Source organism: Molossus molossus, unplaced genomic scaffold (genome assembly GCF_014108415.1).
Source record: "Molossus molossus isolate mMolMol1 unplaced genomic scaffold, mMolMol1.p scaffold_m16_p_22, whole genome shotgun sequence".
Taxonomy (NCBI): Eukaryota; Metazoa; Chordata; class Mammalia; order Chiroptera; family Molossidae; genus Molossus; species Molossus molossus.
Window position 1 is genome coordinate 13,261,704 of NW_023425358.1, and position 25,890 is coordinate 13,287,593.

At 58.5% G+C, this 25,890-nt stretch overlaps 1 protein-coding gene across 1 annotated transcript in view; it reads left to right on the forward strand.

The window, feature by feature from the left end:
• The window catches only part of KIRREL3 (kirre like nephrin family adhesion molecule 3), a 115,378-nt gene extending 97,330 nt beyond the window's left edge, over window positions 1-18,048 (forward strand). Inside the window, exons 9-17 of the mRNA XM_036277257.1 lie at window positions 1,389-1,516; window positions 2,341-2,467; window positions 6,358-6,458; window positions 8,182-8,380; window positions 9,591-9,626; window positions 12,690-12,797; window positions 14,164-14,273; window positions 15,736-15,822; window positions 16,411-18,048. Of these exons, the coding sequence (XP_036133150.1) occupies window positions 1,389-1,516; window positions 2,341-2,467; window positions 6,358-6,458; window positions 8,182-8,380; window positions 9,591-9,626; window positions 12,690-12,797; window positions 14,164-14,273; window positions 15,736-15,822; window positions 16,411-16,854 (1,340 nt within the window). The 3' untranslated portion in view covers window positions 16,855-18,048. The remainder of the gene's footprint in view (window positions 1-1,388; window positions 1,517-2,340; window positions 2,468-6,357; window positions 6,459-8,181; window positions 8,381-9,590; window positions 9,627-12,689; window positions 12,798-14,163; window positions 14,274-15,735; window positions 15,823-16,410) is intronic.
• Window positions 18,049-25,890: the final 7,842 nt, after the last annotated feature.

Here is a 25,890-nt window from a genome sequence, read left to right on the forward strand (position 1 = left end):
ACGGGGAGCCAGTGCGGGGCTCCCGGGCAGGCCGTGTGCACTGACGGGGAGCCAGTGCGGGGCTCCTGGGCGGGCTGTGTGCACTGAGGGGAGCCAGTGCGGGGCTCCTGGGCGGGCTGTGTGCACTGAGGGGAGACAGTGCGGGGGGCTCCCGGGCGGGCCGTGTGCACTGAGGGGAGCCAGTGTGCGACTCCCGGGCGGGCCGGGCCGTGTGTGCTGACGGGGAGCCAGTGTGGGGCTCCTGGGCGGGCCGTGTGCACTGAGGGGAGCCAGTGTGCGACTCCCGGGCGGGCCGGGCCGTGTGCGCTGACTGGAGCCAGTGCGGGGCTCACCGCACACAAGGGCAATGCCTCCCTCGCTCCTGGAGCTGTCCCTGTGCACAGAGCCTCACTGCCTCACCAGAGGCAGTGATTGTTCCCAGTGCCCCACGGAGGGGACAGGGGCCGAGGCTACACAGTGTGGAGGGGGCAGAATGAAACCCGAGACCCAGCTTGCACAACCCACTGCCCTGCTGTTCAGGGCTCACCGACGTCCCCTCCTCCCTGGTGGCCTGGGGGCGGCCTCCCAGCTGACTGGGCACCCACAGCAATAAACATTAGCGCCTCTACCGCCCTGCAGTGCGAAAGCATTTTCACAAACTTTCTCTGCGGCTGACCGGCTGACCGTCCTCTCCCCGGCAGCCTCCACGAGTACTGTGCTCCCTTCTGCATCAGGGGACGAGGCTGCACTGCTGACCCCAGTTTCCCCTTTTGCTCCCTGAAATCGGCTCTCCGGCCCCGCGCCTAAAGTTCACCACTGGGAACTCTGGGGACAGGCGTGGCCTGCAGGAGGCTCTGGGGAGGCGGCCAGGAGCCCTGCTCACCTCACCACTTAGCAGGGGTGTGGGCACAGCTGGGGTTGAAGAAGAGGCCGGAATGGGCTGGACAGAGGACAACCTGGGGGCAGAGGTGGCGGCACCAGAAAGCCACCTGGTCCAACGCCAGGAGGAGCCTGGGAGGCTCAGGAGGGGCCCGTTGTCTTGAAGGCAGAGATATGAAGATCCCTGGGCCCAAGGGGAAGGCCTCTGCCGCACCCTGGGAGGGGGCGCTTCCCGGGCCCAGGACCCAGGGAAGGGCGAGGCGAGCCCTGAGGGCGTGTCCAGGCACAGAAGGGGCCCGAAGGCCCTTCCTGGTGCGGGGTTCCTGCAGCGGCCCCGGGGAGGCCGGCGCCAGGAGGGCCTTTCCTGGCGTCCTGACCCCAGGCCCGGAGGGGCAGAGGCCCGGGGCGGGAGGGAACGGGCTGCAGTGGACTGAGGCCAGCACCCAGACGGGGGGAAGTGAGAAGCAGCGAAGAGGGTCCCCAGAACGCCCGGCCCACCAGAGCCCCGTCTCTCCCTTCCGCCCTCACAGTCGGGCCCCGGATGACGACGGAGCCACAGTCCCTGCTCGTGGACCTGGGCTCAGACGCTGTCTTCAGCTGTGCCTGGACTGGAAACCCGTCCCTGACCATCGTCTGGATGAAGCGAGGCTCTGGCGTGGTGAGTCCCGGGGAGCCTCTGGCGGGGTGGGGCCCGGGCCAGGGCAGCGGCCTCCCCGGCCCCTGCCACCCCTCTGTCGGGGTGTCGGCCTCCAGTGAGGGACAGGGACCCTGGAAGGTTCCCACACGCCCTCCTCAGCCCCTCACACGTGCAGCCACTATGGGTGTCCTGCCATGAACCTGGTAAGAGGCTGGTGGTCCCCACCGAGTCAAGGTGCCCTTCGGCCTCTGGGCCACGCTCCGCTCTCTTCCCGTGTTCCTCCTTAAACGCGCACGTTCTTCCATGCGCATCCGAGGCGGCCCCGGGAGGACCAGAGAGCCCGGGCAGGGCAGCGTCCCTGCGGCCAGCTCGGTGCCCGAGGCCGCCCTGCCCTGGGAGCTGAGCCCGGCGTAGGGCTCGGCAGGCAGCACAGGGAGGACCAGGAGCTGCCCAGAGCCTCACGGGTGGTCCAGCCAAGGCCACGGGCTGTTTTCTCTCCTTCGCCCCAAACCACACGCCAAAGGGACCCTGGAAATGACTCAGAAAAGGCCGGGACCCTCAGAGAAGCTCAGCTGTAGGGTCATTTCGCCTGTGGCCAGCCGGGAACAGGTCGGTGACCAGCCCCTCCGTGGGAGACGCCTCGGGGTGCAGCCAGGAGGTCCCCTCCTGCTCCGCACTCATCCACAGAGTCCTTCCTTGGTGTGTGGGCTCTCCCACACGCCGGCGCCATGAATAAACATCTGCCTCGTACCCCAGCCCTGGTTCACTGACATGCTGGAGACCCGTCTCTCAGACTCCGCTTCTGAGACAGAGAGTCACCCCAACTCTGTGCCTGATTCTCCCAGGTCCTGAGCAATGAAAAGACCCTGACCCTCAAAGCTGTCCGCCAAGAGGATGCTGGGAAGTACGTGTGCCGAGCGGTGGTGCCCCGGGTGGGGGCCGGGGAGCGAGAGGTGACCCTGACTGTCAATGGTAAGACCCCCTCCTGCCGGGCTGGGGGTGTGGGGCAGGGAGAGGGACCCAAGGGACGCCATCAGTTCTGGGCCTTGCCGTCACCTCCCGCTGTGGGTGCGTGGCTCTGATGTCCTCTCGTCGAGTCCAGGCCGGAGTTCGGTTCTGACCTGGAAAGGACCTGGGTGGTTTTCTGGTCACCTCTCTCCTTTTTTGTCTTCTGAAGGGTCTCAGCCCTAAGAACGGTAGCTGAGGAATTTGATCCTGGCCAGGAAAAAGGGTCAGAGGGTCGCTGGGCAGCCAAAACCACACCCGCCTTTAACCCTAACCTCGGCCCTGGCGGGGAGTTAGGAGTTACGGGCGGGTCTCTGGGCTCCTGATAGGCCTCTTCCCATTGCATAGAGCCACCCACCTGGCACCCCTGTCACATGGACAAGACCAGTGCCCTGGGGCCCCCGAAGGGGAGGGAAGGTGTCTTGTCGCAGATAATAAGAACAATGACAGCGGGGAGTTTCCGTGTCTCCCCCAGAACGCCGTGTGAGCTACTGGAGGCCTGTTGCACGGAGCATTTGGGGGGCAGGGCTGAGACCAGGCCTGGCTGACAGGGTGGAGACGGCCCTGGAGAAGCTGGGCCCCAGCTCAGGGCAGACCCAAGACGGCGTGGCCCCAGGACAGAGATTCTATGTCCCCACTGTGACGCGTGCCTGGCCATGATCAGGAGCCCGAGGTGGCTGAGGGGTGACAGGCACCAAGGCCAAGGCCGCCCGCTGCTTCCAGACATCCTCCCCTGGGCTCCTGGTGGCCGACCTCGTGTCTGCCATGCCCACGGCCCTTTGCAAGCCTCCTCCCACCGGGTCTGCCTGGCCCTCGGGAGGGGCCCAGCCCACTTCCAGAAATGTGCCCAGTCGGCTTCATCTCAGGAAGCCGCCCCCTGAAAGCCTCATCCTGCTCCCCCTTTGCTAGGAAACTGACCATCTTGGCGTTCCCTTAGCCAGGCCCCTCTGCTGTCTCCATGAGCCAGCCCCTCATCTGTTCCCTTTTCTCTCCCCTCCCAGAGTGGGGTGACCTACCCAGCCCCAAGTGCTCACAGGCCACCTGCCGCGGGCAGAACCCTGACTCAGGGGCCTTCCTGCCTTTCCTATGTGTCCCTAGCACACCACCAATAAATTGGCACCACAGGGCTAAAAATAACAGCATCCGATGGCACCTCGTATATCCATGGCAACACGGCTGCAGCCTTTCCCTGCCGCTCTGGGTCTGACACTCAGCTCAGGCTCCAGGCCCCGGTGAAATCTCGGCCACCCCGCCGCCAGCCCTCGGAGGGTGCTGGGCAGGGCCAGCCCATGACCACCGCAGCTCCGGTCCACTCGCCCGGGGACCAGCCAGTCTGGGGACTCACACAGGACTTCCAGGGTCCCCCAGCCTGAAGCTTTTTAAGGAGCAGCCTTGTTTCTGGGGTAGCGGGTGAATGAGGGAGGGGCTGACATTCCACGACCACTTGAGACATTCAGGAATTTCCCAGCAGAGATTTAAGTGGCGTGTTGAGGAGGGAACACGCATCATGGAAGGACATTCCTCTTGGATGGGACACCCCCGCCCGGGCCCTGGCGTCTGCCCAGGATTGAATCTGCTCCCTCCAGGGTCTGGCCCTCCACCCCCCTTTCCTGCCTCCAACCCTCTGCACAAACTCCCCTAGGTACCCAGGAGAATGCCCACGGGCTGGAAGTGAGCAAGGAAGTGGCTTGATTCTGCTGAACGAGGGTCCCCGTCCCTGGAGCAGGGGGTGGGGTACATGGCTGAGGGAGAGGAGCCTGCCAGTCCACCTGGGCATCTGAGGAGCAGGTGAGGGACGGTGCGGCCCTTTGCGAAGGGGCCTGAACGAGACCGAAGGATTTGACATTCTGCAGAGATCCAGAATGATGGGGTTTTCTTCCGAACAAATCCCAGCCGGCGGGGACGGCTGGGCGTCGCTCTCAGGATCACAGAGGTCGGCTGCAGGAAGGGGAGATGAGCCGTGTTCCTGCTGCTCTGTGACTTTCTGAGCCCCGTTCTGCCCCTATTCTGATTTCTGGTTTCTTTGAAAAAGGCCTTTAACACAGATGCGTCTGCCTGAGAATGCTCCGGGGAGTCCTCGCTCCTGGGAAGTGAGGGGAGGGAGGTGCTAGGGTTTCATCACCTGCACCCCAGCAGCAGAGCAAAGCTTGACCGAGTTCCTGAAACACTCAGCCCTCCTGCCTCTTGGCGCCGAGGGCCCCGCCCACTTGTACAGGCAGCCGAGTATGGGAGCCCTGCTCTTGTGGGGCCCCCACGGCTGCCTGACCCAGCTCCAAGCCATTTGCGTCCTAAGCTCAGAAAGTCACCTGAGTGTCTCCCAGTGGCTTTTCCCCTCTTGGCTGAGAGCTACTCATAGAAATGCAAATCTGGTTTAATTACGGTGGCTAATAAACAGCAATTATGTTTGCAGCAATTTTTGTTTTGTTCCCCATATAATGTTACCTGTCCTCAGATCCCTTTCTCTGCCTCCTGAGCCCTGGCCTTTACCCCAAGGATTGGGAAGGGGGCACAGGGGCCTCCACTCATGTACCCCTTGCGTCAGCTGCCCACCAGCCAGGACGTTGGCGGCACAAATGCCTGAACTCGCTGCTCCTCCATCCCCCCTAGTGTCCAGGAAGGAAAGACTTGGGGTGGATAACAGGCAGACTAGACCCGGACGAGACAGGGCGCACTGCTGGACGAGGCTGTCTGAGGCAGTAGCTGAGACAGGCACTCCAGGACCGCGACATGTCACACACACACAAGCAACACATGCACACACATGCACACACACGAAGGCACACACGCGGATTGGATGAGAAGATGCTGGGGCCATGGTCTCACCTGGGCCACCTGAGATCTCCTGAGATATGTGTGAGATGAAAGCTATGAACGTGCCCAGCACATTGCCCCTGTCCTGGGTGACGCTCCCACAGGTAGAACATCACCAGCCATTTCAAAACCCCAGATGCTCAGCCCTGCCCAGGACACCCGGTTTGTTAGGCAAGGGCTCCCTCTACTGGAGATATGAGAAAATGGCTTGAAATGGAACCGCTGGAAGGGTGGAGGTGCCCTATCCCTTCCTCCTGACAGCTCCCCGACCCCCTTCGTGGGCTGACCGCCTCCTTCATAAAGTGTTCCCTGTCGGCCAGGTAGAACTCCTCTCTCTCCTCTAGTCGGTTAGCACTTCATCTGTACGTTCCTGGGGTCCCAGGGCTCACTGCCTTCTATCACGGTTATTTATATTGTGGGGAGACGATCCCCCTTCCATCCCCTGGTTCTTTGGGCTGATTGAGTAATCAGATCGATCCGTGACAGATGAACGAGAGAAAATAACCGAATTGAATTGCACATGTACATATGGGGAGCCCACATACACGAGAGAGGGACAGAAAGTTAAAGTGAGGTGTGCGTGGCGTCTGAGCTAAGGGTGGGTAAGGCCCGTGGGGCCGCCGGGGAGGTCAGTGCAGGCCGATAGGAAAGGCAGATGTCCAGTAATTGGCAGTTTGCCCTGCTATATAGGTCGGTCAAAAATGTGACCTCTGATTTAAATTCTAATTTAAATTCTTATTGGAAGTTAAGGGGAGTTGGAGGTTTCTCTCAAGCCCACAAGGTCTCTATCGCCTTTAACTCAAAGTAATCCACATGGCATAACAGCACATGTTGGGGTGACTCCTTCTGAACCTCTACAATGTCTTCTGGGCATTCTGACTTGGAAGAGTCCACTCATGACCCCTGAAGGGGTTTGTGACTGATGCGTCACCCAAATGTCTGCTGAATGACTGGAATAATGCACAGACTTCCAAACCCACCCACACGGGGCCCAGCCAGGGACCTGCCTTTCCCGAATCTCTGATGTGATGCCGTTTCCCCCACAGGGCCCCCCATCATCTCCAGCACCCAGACCCAGCACGCCCTGCACGGGGAGAAGGGCCAGATCAAGTGCTTCATCCGGAGCACACCGCCGCCTGACCGCATAGTGAGTGCCTGGGAGGGGGTGGGGTCCTCGCTTGCAGCCGTGCGCCCACCGGGCAGCCAGTGCCCACCTCTGCTTCCTCTCCTCCGCGGGGAAGTTACCCCCACTTGCTGTCTTGGAAAGGCACCTGAAGACAAAAGTCACAGACGGTCTCCTTCTTTAGAGCCGCTGTCAGCCAGGGTTCATCTGCCACTGCGCTGGGACGGTTGGTTCTAGCATTGCTGCTTCGGACGGAATTCTGCATCCTGGGAGCAGGGGAGCAAGTGAGGGAGCAGAAGGAAAAGAAAGATGCACAATTTTTTCACTTTCCCGGGTTCAAGTTCTTGGCAAAATCCTATGAAGGGTGCAGTTTATGGAGGGCAAACCCCTTTCTGCACCTCCAGAGTCCCCCTCTCTCAGCCTCCGTCCACGGAGAAGGTCCGCCTCCATCCTCCCTCCCCCCCGGAACCTCCTCTTCGTGCCGTGCAGCTAAGGCAGCTGAGCAGCCACACTTAGCCCTTCCGGGCACTTGCGTGTGTGCAAGAGCCTTCCACCCAGCCCAGCTGAAACTGGTGCAAGCCGGGGCGGCACTGGAGGAGGTGGGCAGATATTTTGGGTAGTGAGCCCCCAGGCCCAGGACCGTTCTGCTAGAAGACACCCTGGGCCAGCTCCGGGGCAGTGCTACTTCTCATGATCCAGTAGCGCAGGGAGGGCATGGGCGCACGTGTCCAGGGCTGGGGCGCTGAGGCGACAAACTCGGTGCCATCCTGTACATGAGGCATTACTAGAGCAGTATTGCTGCTCACACTTTCTCCTGCACGCAGTTAATTCACTGTCTGAAAGACTCACACAAAAATGGCAAGAATTCACACATAGAACTAATACCGAAGCCTCCCCGTCCCGCTCACTCTTGAGCAGAGTCGCAGTCTTCCTCCTGGTGAGTTTGGCCCCCGGGGATGTGTGGTGTCCGGAGAGTCTTTGGTGTCACAGCCGGAGGGGTGACACCTGCTGGAGGGGTGCTCCGGCTCTGTTGTACGGAGGCCAGGATGCTCGGGGACCTGCAGGGCACAGGACAGCCCACAGCCTGGACTGTCCGTGGTGCTGAGCCTGAGCCCCGCTCCCGGTCCCGGTGCCCGCCGGGCACTGTCCCACCTGCGTGACATTCTCACAAACCCCGGCCAAACAGGTGTGCCGTGAAACAGGGGGGGAAGTGCACGATCACCCTGAGACACCAGGAGAGATTAAGATACACGAACACAACTCTCGGAGCGTGCTTTTGTACAGACAAGACCTAAAAGTAACAAAACTAGACTCGGCCTCTCTGGGGCGGGGGACAGGGCGTGCTCCGTGGCTGCCGCAGAGCCTCCCGCTCGCCTGTGGAAAGTGCCCCGGTGTAGAAGCACATGAGGACCCGTCTGGGAGGACATGCCCCCCGAGGCGGCCTAACCTCTGTGTGCGTGTACATGTGCGTGTACATGCGCCTGTACGGAGTGGCACTGTGGAGTGGGGTGCTATGTGGGTGTTGTCACGTGTGTGGTGTGTGCACGTGTTCATGATGTGTTGGAATGTGTGTACACGTGTGAATGTCCGTGCAGCACAGGTGTGTTGGGATGTGCGGGGACCGGTGCGGTGACTGGGCTTGCATGTGAGCCCGGCGGGGTCAGCCGCGCCTCACGAGGCGGCAGCACGGTGGTCCCGGTGTGGGTGGCCGCGTGAGGTCTCCACCTAACTCTGGCACCCCGGGCAGGCCTGGTCGTGGAAGGAGAACGTGCTGGAGTCGGGGACCTCGGGGCGCTACACAGTGGAGACGGTCAGCACGGAGGAGGGTGTCATCTCCACCCTGACCATCAGCAACATCGTGCGGGCCGATTTCCAGACCATCTACAACTGCACCGCCTGGAACAGCTTCGGCTCCGACACGGAGATCATCCGGCTCAAGGAGCAAGGTGGGGCCCGGGGCGCTGGGGCCGGCAGGCCCTCCCCGCCCGGGGCAGGCCTCCGAGCGGCCTTCAGTGTCCTGAGGGGAAAGAAAGCCTGCTGAGGGCTCCAGCGGGCTGGGCCTGGGGACAGGTCAGGGTCCGGCTCCCCGGCCCGCAGCCTCGGGCAGGTCGCAGGACGGGCGAGGCACAAGCCCTCGCCAGGAAGCCAGGGGGTAGAAAGCTGCTCAGGGAGCTGGCTCTCCGAGGTGCTGCTTCGGGAAAGGGCGCCCACAGGAGCGAGCCAAGTTCCTCGCCATGATGAGCTGCCAACACCCCGTAGAGGCCCCGGCTTGCCTGCACTCGGCATTTCCCTGGGGGCACCGGTCTGGTGCCAAAGAGCGCGGGGGTGTGCGATCCACTGAGGGGCAACCCGGGGCCCTGGGCAGGACACAGATACCCCTGTGCCAGTTGACATGACAAGCCAGCCCGTCCAGACACCCAGAAAGCCCCCAAGGCCCCAGGCCGAGCTGAAGGGAAGCCCTCAGCGGAGGAAGGCGAAGGCTCACCCCCGACCTGGGTGCAGGCTGCCCAGCTCCTGGTCATGAGCTCGTCCCTGCTCACAGGTCTGACAGACCAGAGGGTGCACGGAGTGGGACTCAGAGGAGCTCGGGACACCCGCCGCCCACTGGGGCTCGGGAGGGGCTGCAGACCTTGCCCCTTCCTGGGGTTGTCCAGGACTAGCCCCTCCAAGATGAAGGCCACCCCCAGGCTGTCAGGCCCGGCAAAGGCTCTGGACCATGCAGGTGGTCCCTCTGGGCCCTCGGGGCCGCAAGGACTCTGGATCACAGGGTCTCCCAACACCTCTTCCCTAATAGGTGCTGCTTCGCATAATGCTTTGCATACAATTTGCATAATACCATCCACACATCATCCCGAGGCCGGCTGCTTTCCCTCCATGTCTTCCCCTTGGTGCCCTCACCCCCCATGCTCTCCTCTGAGTTCTTACCCCACCTCCCAGACCCACCCTCCCCAGCCCTGACTTCTCTCTCTGGTCCCTTCCCCTGGAGTCTCCAAGTCTCTCCAAGTTCAGTTGGGATAGCCTGGGCCCATGGGGCAGTCCCACAGATGTGATTGAAGAGGGCCGCCCGCACCCGGACCCCCCGGTGGCAGTCCCCAGCCCCGCCCCACCCTGGCCAGCCAGGCCCTGGCTGTGGACGCTTGCTTTATTCCCAAACAGGTTCGGAAATGAAGTCGGGAGCCGGGCTGGAAGCAGGTACGAAGGAGACAAGAGAACTCCCTGGGCTGGGGGGAAGGGACCTCAGGGCTAGCAGGGGAGGGGACTCCAGGGGGGGAGGGAGGCCTATGCAGGCCGCTAACTTCTCTGCCCTCCCCCACCTCGAGAGTTCAGCACAGTCAGAGCAGCAGGGAGAGGGGTTCCCAGCTAGCGTGGGTCAAGGAACCCCGGAGACCTGTCTCCTGCCTCATTGCCACCGGAGCCTACAGGCTCCTTGCAACCAGGGACCAGGCTCTGTTCCTTCTGCTCTGTCCCTCTCATCCCTTCCCTTCAACAGCCGGGCTCCTCCCCACGGGGGACAGCTCCTTCAGCCTGTTCTCCCTCTATTTCTTTCTCTTCCTGACTCTCCAGCTTCTCCACATCATCACCAGCTTGGCATTGGCCCCCAGGGGCCAGGGCCTCAGGCCCTGCTGTGGCCGCACAATCCATGCAAATCCATGCTTTCTCATGGCTGCCCCTCCCCCAGCTTCCCAGAGCACGGCCACCCCGCCCAGCTGAGTGGTCATCAGGACCCCTGGGTTGAGCTGCTCTTTGGGCCTCACAGGAGACAGTTGCCCCCACCCTCCAAGCAGAATCCCAGACGAGAATCAGGGCAAACCCGAGTGCACAGGGCTGGCTGAGGACAGCGAACGTGTGGGGTCCTCTGCCCTCGTGCTCCCGCCACGCTGGCCCGCAGGGAGCTGGGCGCTCAGTTCCTCTGCGAGCTTCAGGGGGCCGGGCAGCTGCCTGCTGTTGTCCCCAGGGGCCCCTCGGAGCCCGCCGGTGCTGGCCGGGTGTCTCCGGCCTGTTGCCATGTCCCGTGTGTGTTCACCCTCGCTCAGAGGGCCCTGACCCCTTTGTGCCCAGTCCACCGCCTTGGATGGAGAGGAGGCTGAACCTCCAGGGGACAGCTGAGGGGTGCCCTGTCCAGAAAAGGACAGCCAGCACAAGGGGCAGAGACCTCAGAAAGTGGACAAGGGGAGATGCACACAGGCAGGCCACAGAGGATGGCCACCCCAGGGGTCCCCGGGCCCCCATCAGACCCTCTCCTGCCCGCCCACCTGCTCCAGATGAGAGGGTGCCTCCGGCTGCTAACAACGTCAGGACAGGTGAAGTCGCAGGAGGCCGGGGCAGAGGTCCGCTTCCCTAGTTCTCTGGTTTTACAGGTGAGACCCTGAGTGAGGCCCAGAGAGGGTGAGGAACCTTCCATGGTCGTCCTCAGGCTCTGGGCTCAGCTGAGACAAGACCAAGTTATCCCAAGGAAACCTACCGGGAGTCCGACGAGAAACAAAATCAGTCCAAAATTAATATAATTCAAAAGCATGGAGCCAGTGAGCTTCCAAAGTAGTTTCCCTCCCTGATGGAAGGGCAGCTGAAGACAGAACCATCTATTTGTCACTGAAGCCCAGTCCCTTCTCTGCTGACTATTGCGATCGATCCAGGCACCTCCATGTGCAGCCCCTGAATGTGTGCAGCGCCCCAGGCCCTCCCCACCCGCCCCCTGCCACGCCAGCAGGGCTCTCAGCCACCAGTCGGCAGCTGGTGTGCAAGTCCTGGGCTGGGAGGGACGCGCCGGCGTAACCACCAGCACTGCCAACCAGCGAGCACCCTCTTCAGGAGCAGGGGACGGCCTCCTCCTCCCGGCAGCATCTCCAAGGGCCAGGGTTGCGGTTTTCTTCTTCTCTGGGAAGAAAACGACGATGAGACGCTAACCCACAGCTCAAGACAAATACCTGGATGTCCCACAGTCAGCCACATAGAGTAGCAGGGGCGGGTGTGAGGGAGGGAGCCCCCGCTCTGTGAGGAAGGGCCCTCCCCGGACAGAAGCAGAGCAGAGGCTGAGAGGGGCCGGGGGCCAGGCTGTTCCGAGGCCGGCACCTGCGCTCACTCCCTGCCCAGGTGGGCACTGTCATCCGTTTGACAGCTAGGAGAGGTAAAGTCGCTCAGGAGGGATGGGGTCTGGACTGTATAGAGCAGGGGACAGTTGCTGGGTGGTACAGTGAGCAGAGCTGGGCAGGATTGGACTGGGCGTTGGGGGGAGGGATAAGAGGAAACCTAGATTTGCCCTGGCTCTGCTGAAGCTGTGTGTCCTTGACCAAGTTACCCGACTTCTCTGGACCTCAGTGTTTCCATCTGTAAAATGGGAGGCATGGACTCAGGGGACCCTAAGGTCTCTGTGCCCTGCATTCTCTCGTTCTGTTCAGGGCCCCAAATCATGAGCTCGGGCCCCATATGGAGCCACAGAAAGTCCAGGGCCTTCTGGAAGGACACCTCCCACCCCACCCCAACACCACCCTCCTGTCCCCACCTCTGCTGGGCTGGGCAGGCGCAGGCCACAGAAACTCGGTGGGGAGCCAGGCTTTGCCGAGCTGCAGCCTGGGCCCCTGGAGAAAGGCTGCCAGATGCCCAGAGGACTGGCCTAGGAGAGGAAGGCGCAGGACGAGGCGGGGAGGGGGACAAGGAAAAGGGGCATTTCTCCTTAAAGAGGAAGGAGCCGTGATCCTGCTCCCCTGGCCCCTGAGTCTTGGGTCTCTACCACCAAGACTTCTGTGCCCGGCGGGCCCCAAGGGGGTGCTGCTTCACACCTGAGAACTCACAAAACTGGCTGGCCTTGGCCCGCCTCTCACACCCACCCCCGGGGAAGGGACGAGGAGGAACACAGAAACTGAACGGACAAGGACGTGACCACAGTCATTTCTCAAAGAAAAGCCAGGACTTGCAGCTCTTCAGCCACCACATCCTAGACTGTCCCTGGCTCGGTACCCAAGAGAGCTAACCTGCGCCCAGTCCAGCCTCTCATCTGTCATGCCCCTCCCCAGCCCCTCCCGGCTGCTCTCCTCCCTGCCCACCACCGCTCCTGCCCTCCCGCCCACACCCAGCCCATGTCCCACTGAGCTGGCTCTGGGGGACTCCGCTGCTGCCGGCCCAGCGCCCCCCACAGGCACTTCCAGGAAATGCAGGGCTCTGGCCCCAGCTTGCGGAGGCTGCCCCCCCGGGAACTGGGTCGGGCCCTGGGTGTGGGCTGTCGGGTCCCTGTCAGCTGTGCCTGCTTCTCTCCCACAGAGTCTGTGCCGATGGCCGTCATCATCGGGGTGGCCGTAGGAGCTGGCGTGGCCTTCCTCGTCCTCATGGCAACCATCGTGGCCTTCTGCTGCGCCCGCTCCCAGAGAAGTACGGGAGGGGGACCCGGGGTCTCAGGGAGGGGGACAGGAAAAGGCCCGGCTTAGACTGTCCCGGAGAGCAAGGGAGCAGGGAGCAGGGAGCAGGCCCGGCGGCGCCGTGAGCCGCGGGCCGCTGGGCGTGTGCACCTCCCTGTGTGCAGGGCGTGGCGTCTGGCACATAGTGGGCACTCAGCGAACTGGACTGAACTAACTTCACCGACAGGGCAGTCAGCCAGCGCTCTGGATGAACACATGTAGCCGGATAGAACGCTATAGAAATCTCACCCTCCAAGACCAGCAAGTCCAACCGGAAAAGCTGGTCACCCACACATAAAAAACAAAAATAGCATTCAAGGAATCCCTCTGTGCAGCCTTTTCAAGGTCTTTAGTCATCAGCAACAACATCTTGGTGTTTGTATGCCCTTGGAAATACTGTGCCTCTTGAGCCCCCTCCCCCGACGCGCAGCCCGACGCGGATGCTGCCGGACCGACGTGTAAAACGTTGGCAGCACAGAGGTGTCGACAACGGAGGCACAGCCCTCCGGTCCCACGTCCCCACACGTGAGCCTGGGCAGGCCACACCGTTCCTGGCCTCGGTTTCCCTATGTGTGATAGTCAGGCGTCAGACGGCTGACTTTGGTGACCCCCCGCGACCCTAGCGCTCTGCGCTGTGAGCACGGGGCGCAGGTGGATAATCAGTGAGCCTGCTCCCTCCGCCCTGTGGCGGCCCTCACTGTGGCAGAAAGCGGGGTGCTCCCCTACGTCTCCTCCCCTCCAAGCCTAGTGGCCTTGACAGCCCTAGTGGTGTGGTCCTGGGACCTGCCTCACCACCCTCTCAGTGGAAACGATGGGGGAGCAGGTTTTAGCTGGGATTTTCTAACAACTCTCAGACTACGAATTGGCTGCTCCCCCGAGAAGCTGCCATCCCCAGAGCATGGACACGGGAGCTGGGCCACGCGTGCCGGGCCCTGCTTCGGCCGGGAGGCTGGCCAGGAAGGTCCTTGCTGTCAGTCAGGTTTGCGCTTCTGTGAAGGGAGCTCAGAGCCGGCTGCATGGTCAGAGGAGACTTCCAGAAGGAGGTGGGGATGCAGCAGCGTGCAAGGGCCCCGCTCTGTGAGGTGGACGAGGATGGGGACCACCTCTCACAGCGCAGGGACGTGCATGCCACCAAGAGCCAACCGAGGCAGAGCCCTGGGGTCCTACAGCCCTCCGCAGTCAGCGGGCGTGCTGCCGGCAGGAGGGACGCGGGGAAGCCGCTGAGCTCGGGCAGGAGGGTGAACTCTGGGCGCGACGAGGATGGGGGCTTGACGTCTCAGGCCCTAAGCCTGAGGATGCAGATGGAGTCTGTCATCTCCACATTCTTATTTTGTGTCCAGATCTCAAAGGCGTTGTGTCCGCCAAGAACGATATCCGAGTGGAGATCGTCCACAAGGAGCCCGCCTCCGGCCGGGAGGCCGAGGAACACCCCACCATCAAGCAGCTGATGGTGAGAATGCTGTCTACCCCCACCCCACCCAGCCTCTGTGCCCTCCGGAAGCCCGAGACGCTCCCATGAAGCAGAGTGTCGGTCAGGATGGGCCCTTCCCCCAGTACTAGGCCAGGTGCCTGCTACCAACCCACCAAGAGTGGCCGTGTGTCTGCTCTGTTGTGCTGGGTGCTCCTGAGTCTCCTAGACGTCTAAGATGCAGTCCCAGCTTTCAAAGAACCTGGCCATTGGGTAGGGAGAGAAGACTCACATACATAGCCATAGTGTGTTCTAGAACATATAACTCCACACACCTTCACCCACAGATATTACAGATATTCAGTCTGTACCTCATATCCCAATGTCCCCCAAAAAGTCTGCAAGAGGCATAGGTTCCTCATCGAAACTGACTTGCTTACTGTAAACAAACCATAAGGTCTCCAGCAGCCAGCCGGAGGCCGCTCCTCCTCCCAGCTGTGCAAACATCCTGAACGGAGGGGGAGGGGCAGGGGCTGCCCTGCCTCAGTCTCCCCAGCTGGGAAGCGAGATGAAAGTAAGAGAGCACAGTCGGCTCTCCAGAGATGCCAGCTATCTGTGCAGCAGTGACACAGGGGAAGCAGCTGCGGGCACAGATAGCAGCCCTGCAGTCGTTCAGATGAACGGACACGCCCTCTGTGTGCTGAGTATGAGTCATGTTTCACCGTAGGTGTATTATTTGAATTCTCAGGAATTTAGAGCTACGCCACTGCATTCATGCATCTGACACAAACATAACACCCGTAACAGCCCCACGGTGTGCAGAGTAGGCATTGCACTGGGCAAATCCAGGAATTAATACAAACATTTAAATAGGATTCCATCCCCAAAGGATGTTAGTCAGTGGCCACAATACCCAAGGCACTGTACCAGGTGTGCTGGGGACCCAAAGAGAAACAAGAAGTGATCCTTCTCTTGAGCTCTTTGGTATCTGAGAAGGAAGAAAACTTAGGACACGAGGTCATTGCTGTGTGGCCCGGGGTCACCGTGCTCACTGTGATTTCTTCTTCATGCCTTCATTAAGCCTAGCACTGGATGATGCCCTGCTTTGCTGGGGCCCCACCCCGTGCCCAGGTGCCAAGGTCTCATAATCATGTATCTACAGATCCATTGCCCTGATGAGAACAGTTGTGCCTTACTCTGTGCGTGCCTGGCCCTTAGCACGGCAGATGCTCAATAAATTGAAGTGAAACAGCCAAGCGAGAGCTCTGTAGGTGGCCCCCGAGGGGAAGTGAGTTCAGTCTTCGAGAAATGCCCCTCACCCACGCACGCACGCACACACGCTCCTGCCTCCTTCACCTGCCTCCTGTGGGCCAGGCAGTGGGGGCGGGGCGGGGTGGGGCAGAGATGGCAGACTCCTTTCTGGTTGATTTCTCCGTCTTTTCCTGGGGAGGAGTGGATACTTAGCCCACCTCCCGCCCACTGAACACCCATTTTGGGGTTGCAGATGGACCGGGGAGAATTCCAACAAGACTCAGTCCTCAAGCAGCTGGAGGTCCTCAAGGAAGAGGAGAAGGAGTTTCAGAACCTGAAGGTAGGAGTGGCCACGAGCTGTAGGGTCCGGTACAGAATCTGGCCTCCAACTCAGCTAGCCCAAGCCCTGTGGCCAGACAATGACAGCAAACAGAGGACAAGGGCCAGAGGTCCCCTTGGGGACGGGTGCCTGTCCTCTCCCTCAGGGACCCTCACCTGCACACCCCCTGCTGTCAGCCCCACGTTCAGGAGGCAACAGGGTTAAGGCTGAGGTCCCACAGTTCTCCTCTCCCACGGCCTTTTCACAGATACATTTAAAAACTACGTATCCGTGTTCTGGACAAAAACAAAGCCTCTTCTCAAATGACCTGGCATTGTGCTGGGCTACGTGAGCACACCCAGGAGAGGCCCCGCTCCCCTCCCTCGGGGCCCTCCCCTCTGCTGCCGCCGGAACACCTGACAGGCCTCTCTTCTTGGTGTCCCCACCAGGATGACCCTTCCAGAGCCCCTCCCCGCATTTCTCTGCTGCTGTCCCTTCCTCCTGCGTGTCCGCGTCCCTTCCTGTGGAAGGTAGGACTGCTCAGCCCAGGAGGTTCAGGGCGGGCTCTGCGTGCCGGTGACGCTGCTCTCTCGCTTTGACCCCTCTCAGGACCCCACCAACGGCTACTACAGTGTCAACACCTTCAAGGAGCACCACTCCACCCCCACCATCTCGCTGTCCAGCTGCCAGCCGGACCTGCGCCCTGCGGGCAAGCAGCGAGTGCCCACCGGCATGTCCTTCACCAACATCTACAGCACGCTGAGTGGCCAGGGCCGCCTCTATGACTACAGCCAGAGGTTCGTGCTGGGCATGGGCAGCTCGTCCATCGAGCTGTGCGAGCGGGAGTTCCAGCGGGGCTCCCTCAGCGACAGCAGCTCCTTCCTGGACACGCAGTGCGACAGCAGCGTCAGCAGCAGCGGCAAGCAGGACGGCTACGTGCAGTTCGACAAGGCCAGCAAGGCCTCTGCCTCCTCTTCCCACCACTCCCAGTCCTCTTCCCAGAACTCCGACCCCAGCCGACCCCTGCAGCGGCGGATGCAGACTCACGTCTGAGCATCCAGTTCCCCGGCAGGGAGGCGGGGCCTGGGGCAGCCGCACATCCTGGCTCTCCAGATAACACGGGGACTTCGCAGAGGACCCCAGAACCGGGCCTCCAGGACAGCCCCCGCCGGCCTCTGCCGCCATCCTCCTCTGAAGCCCCGATCAAGCACAAATCTGGGTCCCCAGCTGCAGTGCGCCAGGGGCGCGGGGTGGGAAGTGTCAGAGGGTGCGGCTCAGCGCCCTAGGCTCCGCTGGACACTGCCCAGCCCTTTCCTGGAGGCCGCTCCCCACCTGCTCCTCCCACAGGCACTAGAGGCGGCTGTAACTTTGCTTTAATGAACCTGCCAACCACTCTCCGTCTCCCCTGAGCTCTCCCCCTCGCGGCTCAGAAGCTCCACCCCGCGCCTGTGCTCCTGCGCAACCCTAGGGAGAAGAGGGGTGAAGCCGCGCCCCACCCCTCACTGAGCTGCCCCGAGACCCCAGCGCCCTCTGCTGCTCAGAGCCAGAAGTGGCCCGGGCCTCAGGACCGCCTCTCACCACCCTGGCTGGGAGCCCACCCCAATTCGTTCGGCGTTTTGTGTCCATACGCTGGCAGTTCTGTCCTTGGACTCACGCCTCTGACCTCTGAGGGGGGACTGGCCAGATCGGAAACTGCTGTCCTGGGTGGGGTGGGGGGGAGCGCCTCCCCATGTGCCCCTGCCAGGCTGTGAGCCTCCGAGCCTCCGCCTACCCCCTCTCTGCAGCACATCAGCTAATACAAGGAGGATGAGAGCTACTCTGCTCCCCAGGACAGTGTTTCCTGGGAGATGCAGGTTTGAGGGGACCAGAGGGCAGGTCTTTAAGATGATTGGAAGCGCTTTCTCAGTTGATGTGTCTCCAGGGCCCTCCATTCACACCAGGAACAGTGGCCCTGTCTTCAGTGAGACTCCGTGGACAAGAGAGAAAGTACATCAACACCTTACCCTCCTTCTGACTGCCCGAGAATAAACGTTAGGGCTGTTACTCCAGCAAATCCGTTCTTCCCTTTTGTTCCTGCAGAGCCACGGGAAGAACCCGGAGCTTTGGGAACACCAGGTTCTTTGCCCTTGTTTGACTCCGTTTTCCTGGGTAATGAAGCCAGCGCGCTGGTTGGGGTGCAGTGGTCCCTCCAGGCAAACTCCTCTCCTCGTGGATGAGCCCAACCCAGAGGGGCGCCAAAGCGGGACTCACCAACCACCTGCCTCATGCCATACACAGCTCAGAGGCAAGGTGGTCATTGCCTGGGGGGGGGGGGGGCATTCAAAGTCTCTTAGCAACATTCTGCAAGGCAAGCTCCCTTCTTTGGGGGTTCAGGGAAGGAGGCCCTCTTCAAAGAACCTAGGGCACCAAAAACCGTAACACTCTAAGACTCCAGTAATGTGCCCAGAGTGGGCGTGCTTGGTGGGCAGCTTGATGTAGTGATGGCAGATGGGATGGGATGGGTTCGGGGAGCAGAATTCAAATGGAACTTTGGAGAATGTAAATTGTCCCTGAGGTTGGCATTCCTCAATGGTTTTAGGCCTTTCTTCTCCAACTTCCCCCATAGTCCTTACCCATCGTGGGAATCTTCACCACAAAAGTCTGTGCTTCCTTCCGCACACTGATTCCTTGGATGGCCCCGCCCACAGATTTATACACTGCTCTCCTTGAATCTCCACGCAGAGGGTGCTCCGCGTCCACCTTTTCCCTACGGCTTCAAAACCCCCAGTGCCCTAGACGTCTTCTTTTGCAGCCCCTGAGCCCACGGAGTAGAAACTGATGAGAACTATTCACTCCAGTCCCATGTCTCGCTCCTGGTACCGTTCTGGCCCCACACAGAGGCCGGGGAATGGGTCCCTGAGCATTGTAGGTTTATCCCGAAGAGCCTTCTTCCTTTCCATGTGTGTGTTGCCTTTGCCATAAGGGAACAAGTTCCCAAGACCATATGCAAAATGCCTTAGTGTGCTGGTTTGAAAAAGAGGATTTGTCCATCAATGTGCCCTGGTCTCCTCGCCTTGGAAGTGGGTGGGAAATCCTCCTAATCCCCACCACAGCCTTCCTTGCCCTTTGCCCCCTGCCAACCACGCACATACACCGCTTTCATAGTAGAGGGAAGGCACCGGTTCTTTCCTGAAACCCAAGTTTATGACTCACTATAACCAGAAGCACAGGGAAGAAACCTGTTCTCCCATACAATGGAACAAGCTCATCTCTGTCTTGAGCTTCAGGGACTCCCAGAGTGGACTCATTGATGGGGAGCAGTCTTGACAGGGGCCGAGCAGTCAAGACTCAGCCATGCTGTGCACAAAAACAGCAAACACTGCCCAAAGGACAGGTCACAGGCAAGACCTTGGCGAAAGAGAAGAGCAGAAAGGGGCAAAGGGGTAGCATCCGGGGCTTCTGGAGTGTTGAGGCATTGGGAAGGAGCCTAGACTAAGCTGCGTGCATGCCCCAGTTGTCTCCAACCCTACGAACCTCGCAAGGGAGTGAGGGTGCAAAAAAGCTGGTCAAGGGAGGTGTTAACAAAACTTTAAGGCCGTGGGAAGCCCTGGATTCCCTTGTAGGTGATTTCAAATGAACTGAAATGAGTCTACATTTGTAATCTGACTAATCCTCACAATTCTACGAAGTCATACCATTTTACAGGGAAAGGAATGAGGCTTAGAGAAGCTAAAAGACTTGCCCAAGGTCACAGAACTAACAGTTGGCAAACAGGAGATGTGAGCTCACACGATTTCCTCTGTAAAACGTTTCCACCCTAAAGTCCCAACGCAAGGCCACTTCCATCCTCGAATGTGATGAAAAGAGCCCGTGGTGAAGTTCATCTGCCAGCACCCACTCGGGGGTAGGCTGAGCAGGGACAGGCCGCGGCTCCATGAGGAAGGCGGGACTGGCATCCTCCACCTCAAGTCCCTGAATGACCTGGAAAGACCACAGCTCCCCGGGAAACAAAGCTATTCTGTGTATCAAATCCCCCCTCCCCTCCCAAGGCCAGTGTCCAGTTTTCTGATAGTTTTAAAACACTGTTGGCTCCGAGTCCCTGGATGGGAGCCCAGTTTCTAATTCTCAGGCTCGCTATCAGTCTGGAAAGGCCAGAGTTGTTTCCACCACCTCTTCAACTTTCCTGGGGTAGGAAGTGCTGTCGCTGGAAGAGATAGGACACCACGCCGAGTCTGTTCCTGGTGGAGCCTATGGCCACAAGGGCTGCAAAGCTATAGGCCCTGAAGCTGCCTTGGAACTTCCGGAGGGGAAAGGACGGGGGAGGGGGATGAAACAAACATGTTGCAGTCCTTAGGAGATTTCTCAGAACTGGAGTTGCACTTCTCCCTTCCCGCATGGCGGGCGTACCCACCATGAATGGCGTTTGCTGTTAAGAAATCAGAATGGAAATCGCAAGGGACACTCCGCAAGTTGGATGAGCTCATCCCAGGTCTTGTATGTGGTTTATGGTGGAGCAGGAAAAAAAAAAAAAAAAAAAAAGATGGAGATAGTCCTGCAATTAGTCTCTTCTCTAGGAAGTGTCCCTATAAGAGAAACTCTTTATTACAGTAAAAGTATAACTATTTAAATAAAAACTATCTTAATTTGCATATAGATTTTTATTTAAAATGCCACTCGGTGTGCCTGTCTAACGAAACATAACCGTTTAGACATAAACCAAGGACATCTGAACCGAATCTTGAATTTTACTTCCCCTTTTTTAAAAAGTCTTTTAGAAGCCTCTTATCCAAGTTGTTTTTAGATGTGACCACATACCAGCCATTTGCAGCTCGAACATCAAAACTACCAGCAACCTTTGATAAATCAATCACTGATCAAGACGTCTCAGCCAGCTCGACCTTTACTTCCCATGCCCAGTGAGGCCCCAATCATCTTTCCCCGACTCCCTGTGTTTCAATCTTCCTAACTAGGTCATAAGCTGGAAAAAATGAGACAATTTCAAGCTACTCTTCTTTCTAAAAATAAGGATTTGTTTTCCCGGATGAATCCATTGTTGTTGTAGGAGAGGACCAGCCATTTTTTCCCTAACTGCTATTCTTCCTGGTCCCCAGTCCAGAAAGAACTGGACTGCCCCTCTACTGGCTGGGCTCTGACACACAGAGAAATCTTTCATTACCACAGGCCCTGTGATTTTATTCCTGCCCTAGCTGTCATCTTTAAAAGGTCTGTTGTGAACACACACCATTCTTGTTGGCTGTGGTCAACATCCCCGGTGCATCCCCTCCCTGGGCCCAGCTCTCCTCTCTGGAACAGCTCACTGAGCCCACCCACGGCTGGATGCCCTCAGCCCCTGAGCCCCATGGGCTCCTGGAGCCCACTGATCGGGGACATCAGCCATGCAAGGCATCTATCTGCCTCCTTCTCCTGCTCCTTACCCTCACGGCCCTGGGAAATGCCTTGGCATGCCACGAGAACACTCTAAGAATGCCCCTTTACCGCTGTCTTCTTCGTGGTGAATCCCAAGTACTGGATTCAAAGACGAGGTAAGTGAAGTCTCAGGAAACAGGACTTGGGAGAACTGGGGTCTCAGTAAGTGAAGCTCCAGCGGCATCTGCTTCCCGTGGTGCGAGAGGAAAGTGCTCCTGGGATAGGACCTGAATACAGGGAGTCTCCCCGAAGGTCACCCCAAAGCCAAGTTCAGGTGGACTAAGTTAAAGATGCCATCTTTGCCTGCTCTGTAGGAAAATGAAAAGGGCCAGGGTCTTGATGCCCAAGGACTAGAAAATACATTTTCGACACCAATGAACATTGCACTTGGTAGAAAGACTGAAGAAAGAAGGCAATAGTCATAGAGTGATATGGATAAGGACTCAGGGCTTCTACATGTGAGTTTTTAATAAGAATCCCCTATTTGATTTTTCATCTAACGTTTCTTCAGCTTGCCTGGCCGGTGTGGCTCAGTGGACTGAGTGCATCCCATGGACTGAGAGGTCCGGGTTTGATTCCCGGTCAGGGCACATGCCCAGGTTGTGGGCTTGATCCCCAGTAGGGGGCGTGCAGGAGGCAGCTGATGGATGTTTCTCTCTCACATCCATGTTTCTATCTCTCTCTCTCTCCCTTCCTCTCGCTCTTAAAAAATAAAAAAGTATATTAAAGTGTCCCTCGCTCTCCTGCCACGCAGGCCACCACCAGTGGAACACAAAGCTACAGAGAGAGTGAGGACAGAACTGGAGAGTCTCCTTATCAGACTAATTTCCACTCTTGTGATTTTTTTTTTCTCCCCAAGAGAGAAATACATTTTTAAGCAGAAGATACTCTTTAAGTGTTAAGCTCGGTGATGTATGTAAATAGTGTTTTACGAAGCCTCAAAATAATAGACGGTTCTGGAATAGCTTAGTTCAGTAATTCCAACTTCAATCCCCTACGGTGATTTCAACATCTGAGCCTTCTCTCATTCCCTCCACCCAACTCCACCCTCCCAGTCTTGCAAGATTCCTAAGAGGAAGTGGTGCCTCTGTTGAGGGGTGGGTATACTTTAAAATGTTAGTTTTCCCTGGGAACCTGAAATCTGTCTTCCAAAGTTCATTTCCCCAGAAACCTTTGTCAGATCCTCTGTGCTGACCCTCATAGATAGGACTGTAATCTCCCCCACCTGATCCCAGCTCTCTGCAATTCCCTTACATGAAGAAGTGAAGCCTTCCAATACATTTGGGCTCCCCCCAAATCTGACATCTGAGACTCAGGGTTCATCTCCCTGCCTCATTTCTTGGGTGCAGGATACCCCAGACCTCCAACAAAAGAGAGAGATAAACTTGTTGAGAAAGAACTGGAAAGGAAAACAGGCTATAACTACACACACACACACACACACACACACACATCCCTCCTTAAACTATTAAATTGGAAGGATTTTCCTGGAACTATGTCTGGCAGAACCATGGGAATGCTCGTAACTAACAAATAGCCTTCTGAAGTGATAATTAAGAAATCAAAAAAGGTCAGAGTTTTCAGGCAGCTAACCAGCGGAGATTGTACTCCTCAGCCTGGGCTTAGGAACCCACTGCGGTATGCTGCCTGCCATCGAAGGGGATAATGTCTCCAAAAACCCCGAAAGGCACCTGACTTCAACGTGAACATCACTTCCAGAGAGCAGTTTGAACTCAGTGTTGATTGTTTGATGACGCAAAGCCTGCCTTTGAGTCATTTTGCTGTCTTACCCTTACTTTAATTGTGGGTGACTGGAAGACAAAGGCTTTTCTGTAACTAGCCAAGCTACTCTCTGTACCTGGGCAAATATTTGTACCTCACCCGTCTGGTGTTTTCCATCATGCAAAGGCAGCTTTCCAACCTAGTATTTATATCACACTTTATCGTCTACACCATGTACCCTTTGGATCCTTAAAACCTCATTGCGCGATGGGCATGCCCCGTCAGTTCTACAGCTGGAGGAGCCGAGACTCACGGGGCTGATTACAGGACAACAGGGAGTAGAACCCGCGACCCAACCCCTGCAGCATGTTGCGCGCGCTCCACCTTTTCTCGCCTTGCAGGCGGCACTGCTCCAAGCTCACACTTTTCTTAGGCTCCTCAGTCTGGCGGGCATGTACTTGTGTCCTTAGAAAGTGTAAATAAAAACCCAAAGTGTCCAAAATGAAGGCACACCATTTGATGTTAATACAAAGTACCATTCAAGTGTGTTCGTGGGCTACATCAAAGCCGAACCAGATCCCCAGGTGGGTGGCTGAGCCGGAGTCCCTCCCCTTCCCCCGGCCTCTGCGGGGGGCAGGTCTCTTCTGCTTCCCCGCAGCCCAAGTCTGGTCCCCCACCCCCCGAGGGGGGAATCCACCGCAGGCCACGCTCCAGGGAGGCTCCGCCTCGGAGGAGGCTCGGCCAGGCGGACCCCGGAGCCCTCGCTCAGCAGGGACCATCCCCTGCCAGGTTCCCACCGCCCGCCGCCTGGCCGACCCAGGCGACAGCGCATGCGCACCCTGCGGACCCTCCGCGCCGGGGGCGGGGCCGGCTCTGCCTGTTGCCCCCTCCTGCGCCTGGGCCTGGTTAATGCAGCTCCAGGACGTGGGGGATTAAGATGGGCTTTGTTTGCAGACGGTGAAGTTGACAGGCGCGTGAGGTCATCCTGGAGTCTAGACTGCGAGAGCAGTGGCTCTGAGTGCATATTAAATTCCAGACTCCTGCGCCCCAGCGGCCTGGGTAAGACCCAAAACTCCGCATTCTTCAATCCCCCCCAGATAATACTGACATAAGTGGTCCTCATTGCCTGGACCCACCCTCTTATTGCAAGAAAGGTAGGAATTGGGAGCACAAACGTGGAGAAAAATGACCGATCCCACATAATTAAGTGGCAGAGCCTGGGGTAGAATCCAGACTGTAGACTTGCACTCAACTGCTTTACCCTACACCCCACCCCCACCCCCCCTTTCCTGCCCCATGTGCAGGGCATGGTTTAATCAGTCCCAGGCAGGCTGGCAGGCAGTGCATTCACATTGTTGGACCAAATGAGGAATGAGTCCCTTTCTGAGTACACCAAAGAACCCCACCCAACCGCTCCACATCAAAGCTCCACTCTCGGCATTGACTCTTCTTGGCCAGGGTTGCCTCAGTCTGCACCCTGGAGAAAGCTAAGCCCGCACCCCAAGGGAACAATGAACAGTTTGGGTGTGTATATCCCATCCACATGCACACTCTTGTCTGTACGCGGTCAATAAGGACTGTCTACATATGCCATCACAGGCATAGCCCAACAAGAATATAGAGCTCCCGTGTGTGTGTGTGTGTGTGTGTGTGTGTGTGTGTACCTGGGGCGCCTGACCCACCCATGTGTATGGGATTCTGGCTCAAGTTTAGGTGTGTTCAGTAACAGGCAGTGACCCCAATCTAGGACAGGTGGATCATATGTGCTGACAGCCACTTTCAATGGCCATGGACGGGGAAATTGATACCCCCTTGCATACCCTCATGAGAAGCCGCTGGGGAAGCATCTGGGAGAAGCGGAACTATGATCCCTATCCCCATGCTCGCACCCATCTGCAAGATGACCCCCCAACCCCTTCAAAAGCCTGTGTGGGGTGCACATGCTGGGGCCCTATTTGCTTTCAGAATCCCCCTCTCCCCTGGGGGGAGAGCAGCTAGCAAGTAACCCTGCCAGGCTCCGCAGAGCAGGCAATTCCATTCCCTGCAAGGGTCTGCAGGACCACTCTGTGGGAGGAGGGTGGGTGTTCTCAAGGCCACTCTAACACTGTCAAGAAGTGTCGTTTTCTTCGGTTCCTTCCAAATCTCTGCCCTTTCCTATCTGTCTTGTCGCAGCCTAGCTTCGAAACCTCCAGGCTGCAACGCTTTCCGAGAAAGCCAGGAACACAGCTGTGCGTCCTATTCCCTATGGGGGAGTTCGAGCTCTCCCTCCTGGCTCCAGATGTAAAGAAACAGCTGTGGGGTGGCAGAAAGCCCAGCTGGCAGCTAAGCGGGGCCTGGGAAGATGGAGAACAAAGGGGAGAGACAGGCGATGGCAGGGCTATCACAATTCTAGAGACCTGGGGGGAAAAAGCATTTCATCCCCTGGCCTGGCAACTGGCTAACTGGCCTTGCCAAACCCCTTAGCTGCTGCCCAAGCCCTGCCCATCCCGAACTTGGCAGCCTGAGCCCCTGGCAGGACCTTCTGTAAACTCCATTTTATGATTCCCACTTAATCTGAGAAGGAAAACTTGGCTTCCTCTATCTGACTCCACCCCGGTCCTCCAACAGACATCTCCCAGTACGAGATTTTGAAAACTAAAAGCTGGTGAGAAAGAAGGCAGGGGATGGGTCTGCCCCTCCCGACCTCTGGGAAGTAAACCAGGATGCAGGATGCCAGCTGGGTGCCCAGCAGACAGGGCTGCTCTGGGCACCCCTTGCTCGCCTGCCATGCCAAGGTGACAGTGTATGACTTGGCACCGAGCACTATACTCAAAAACACATTTCCTGAATGACTGTGGTCTGCGTTGGGTCCCCCTGAGTCTTTAACAAGCCTGTCCACTGCCAGGAGAGGGGCCCCTGCCACGCCCCACTGCCCATCCATGTCCTCCCCAATCTGCAAGGACACCGGGTATCACAACTGCT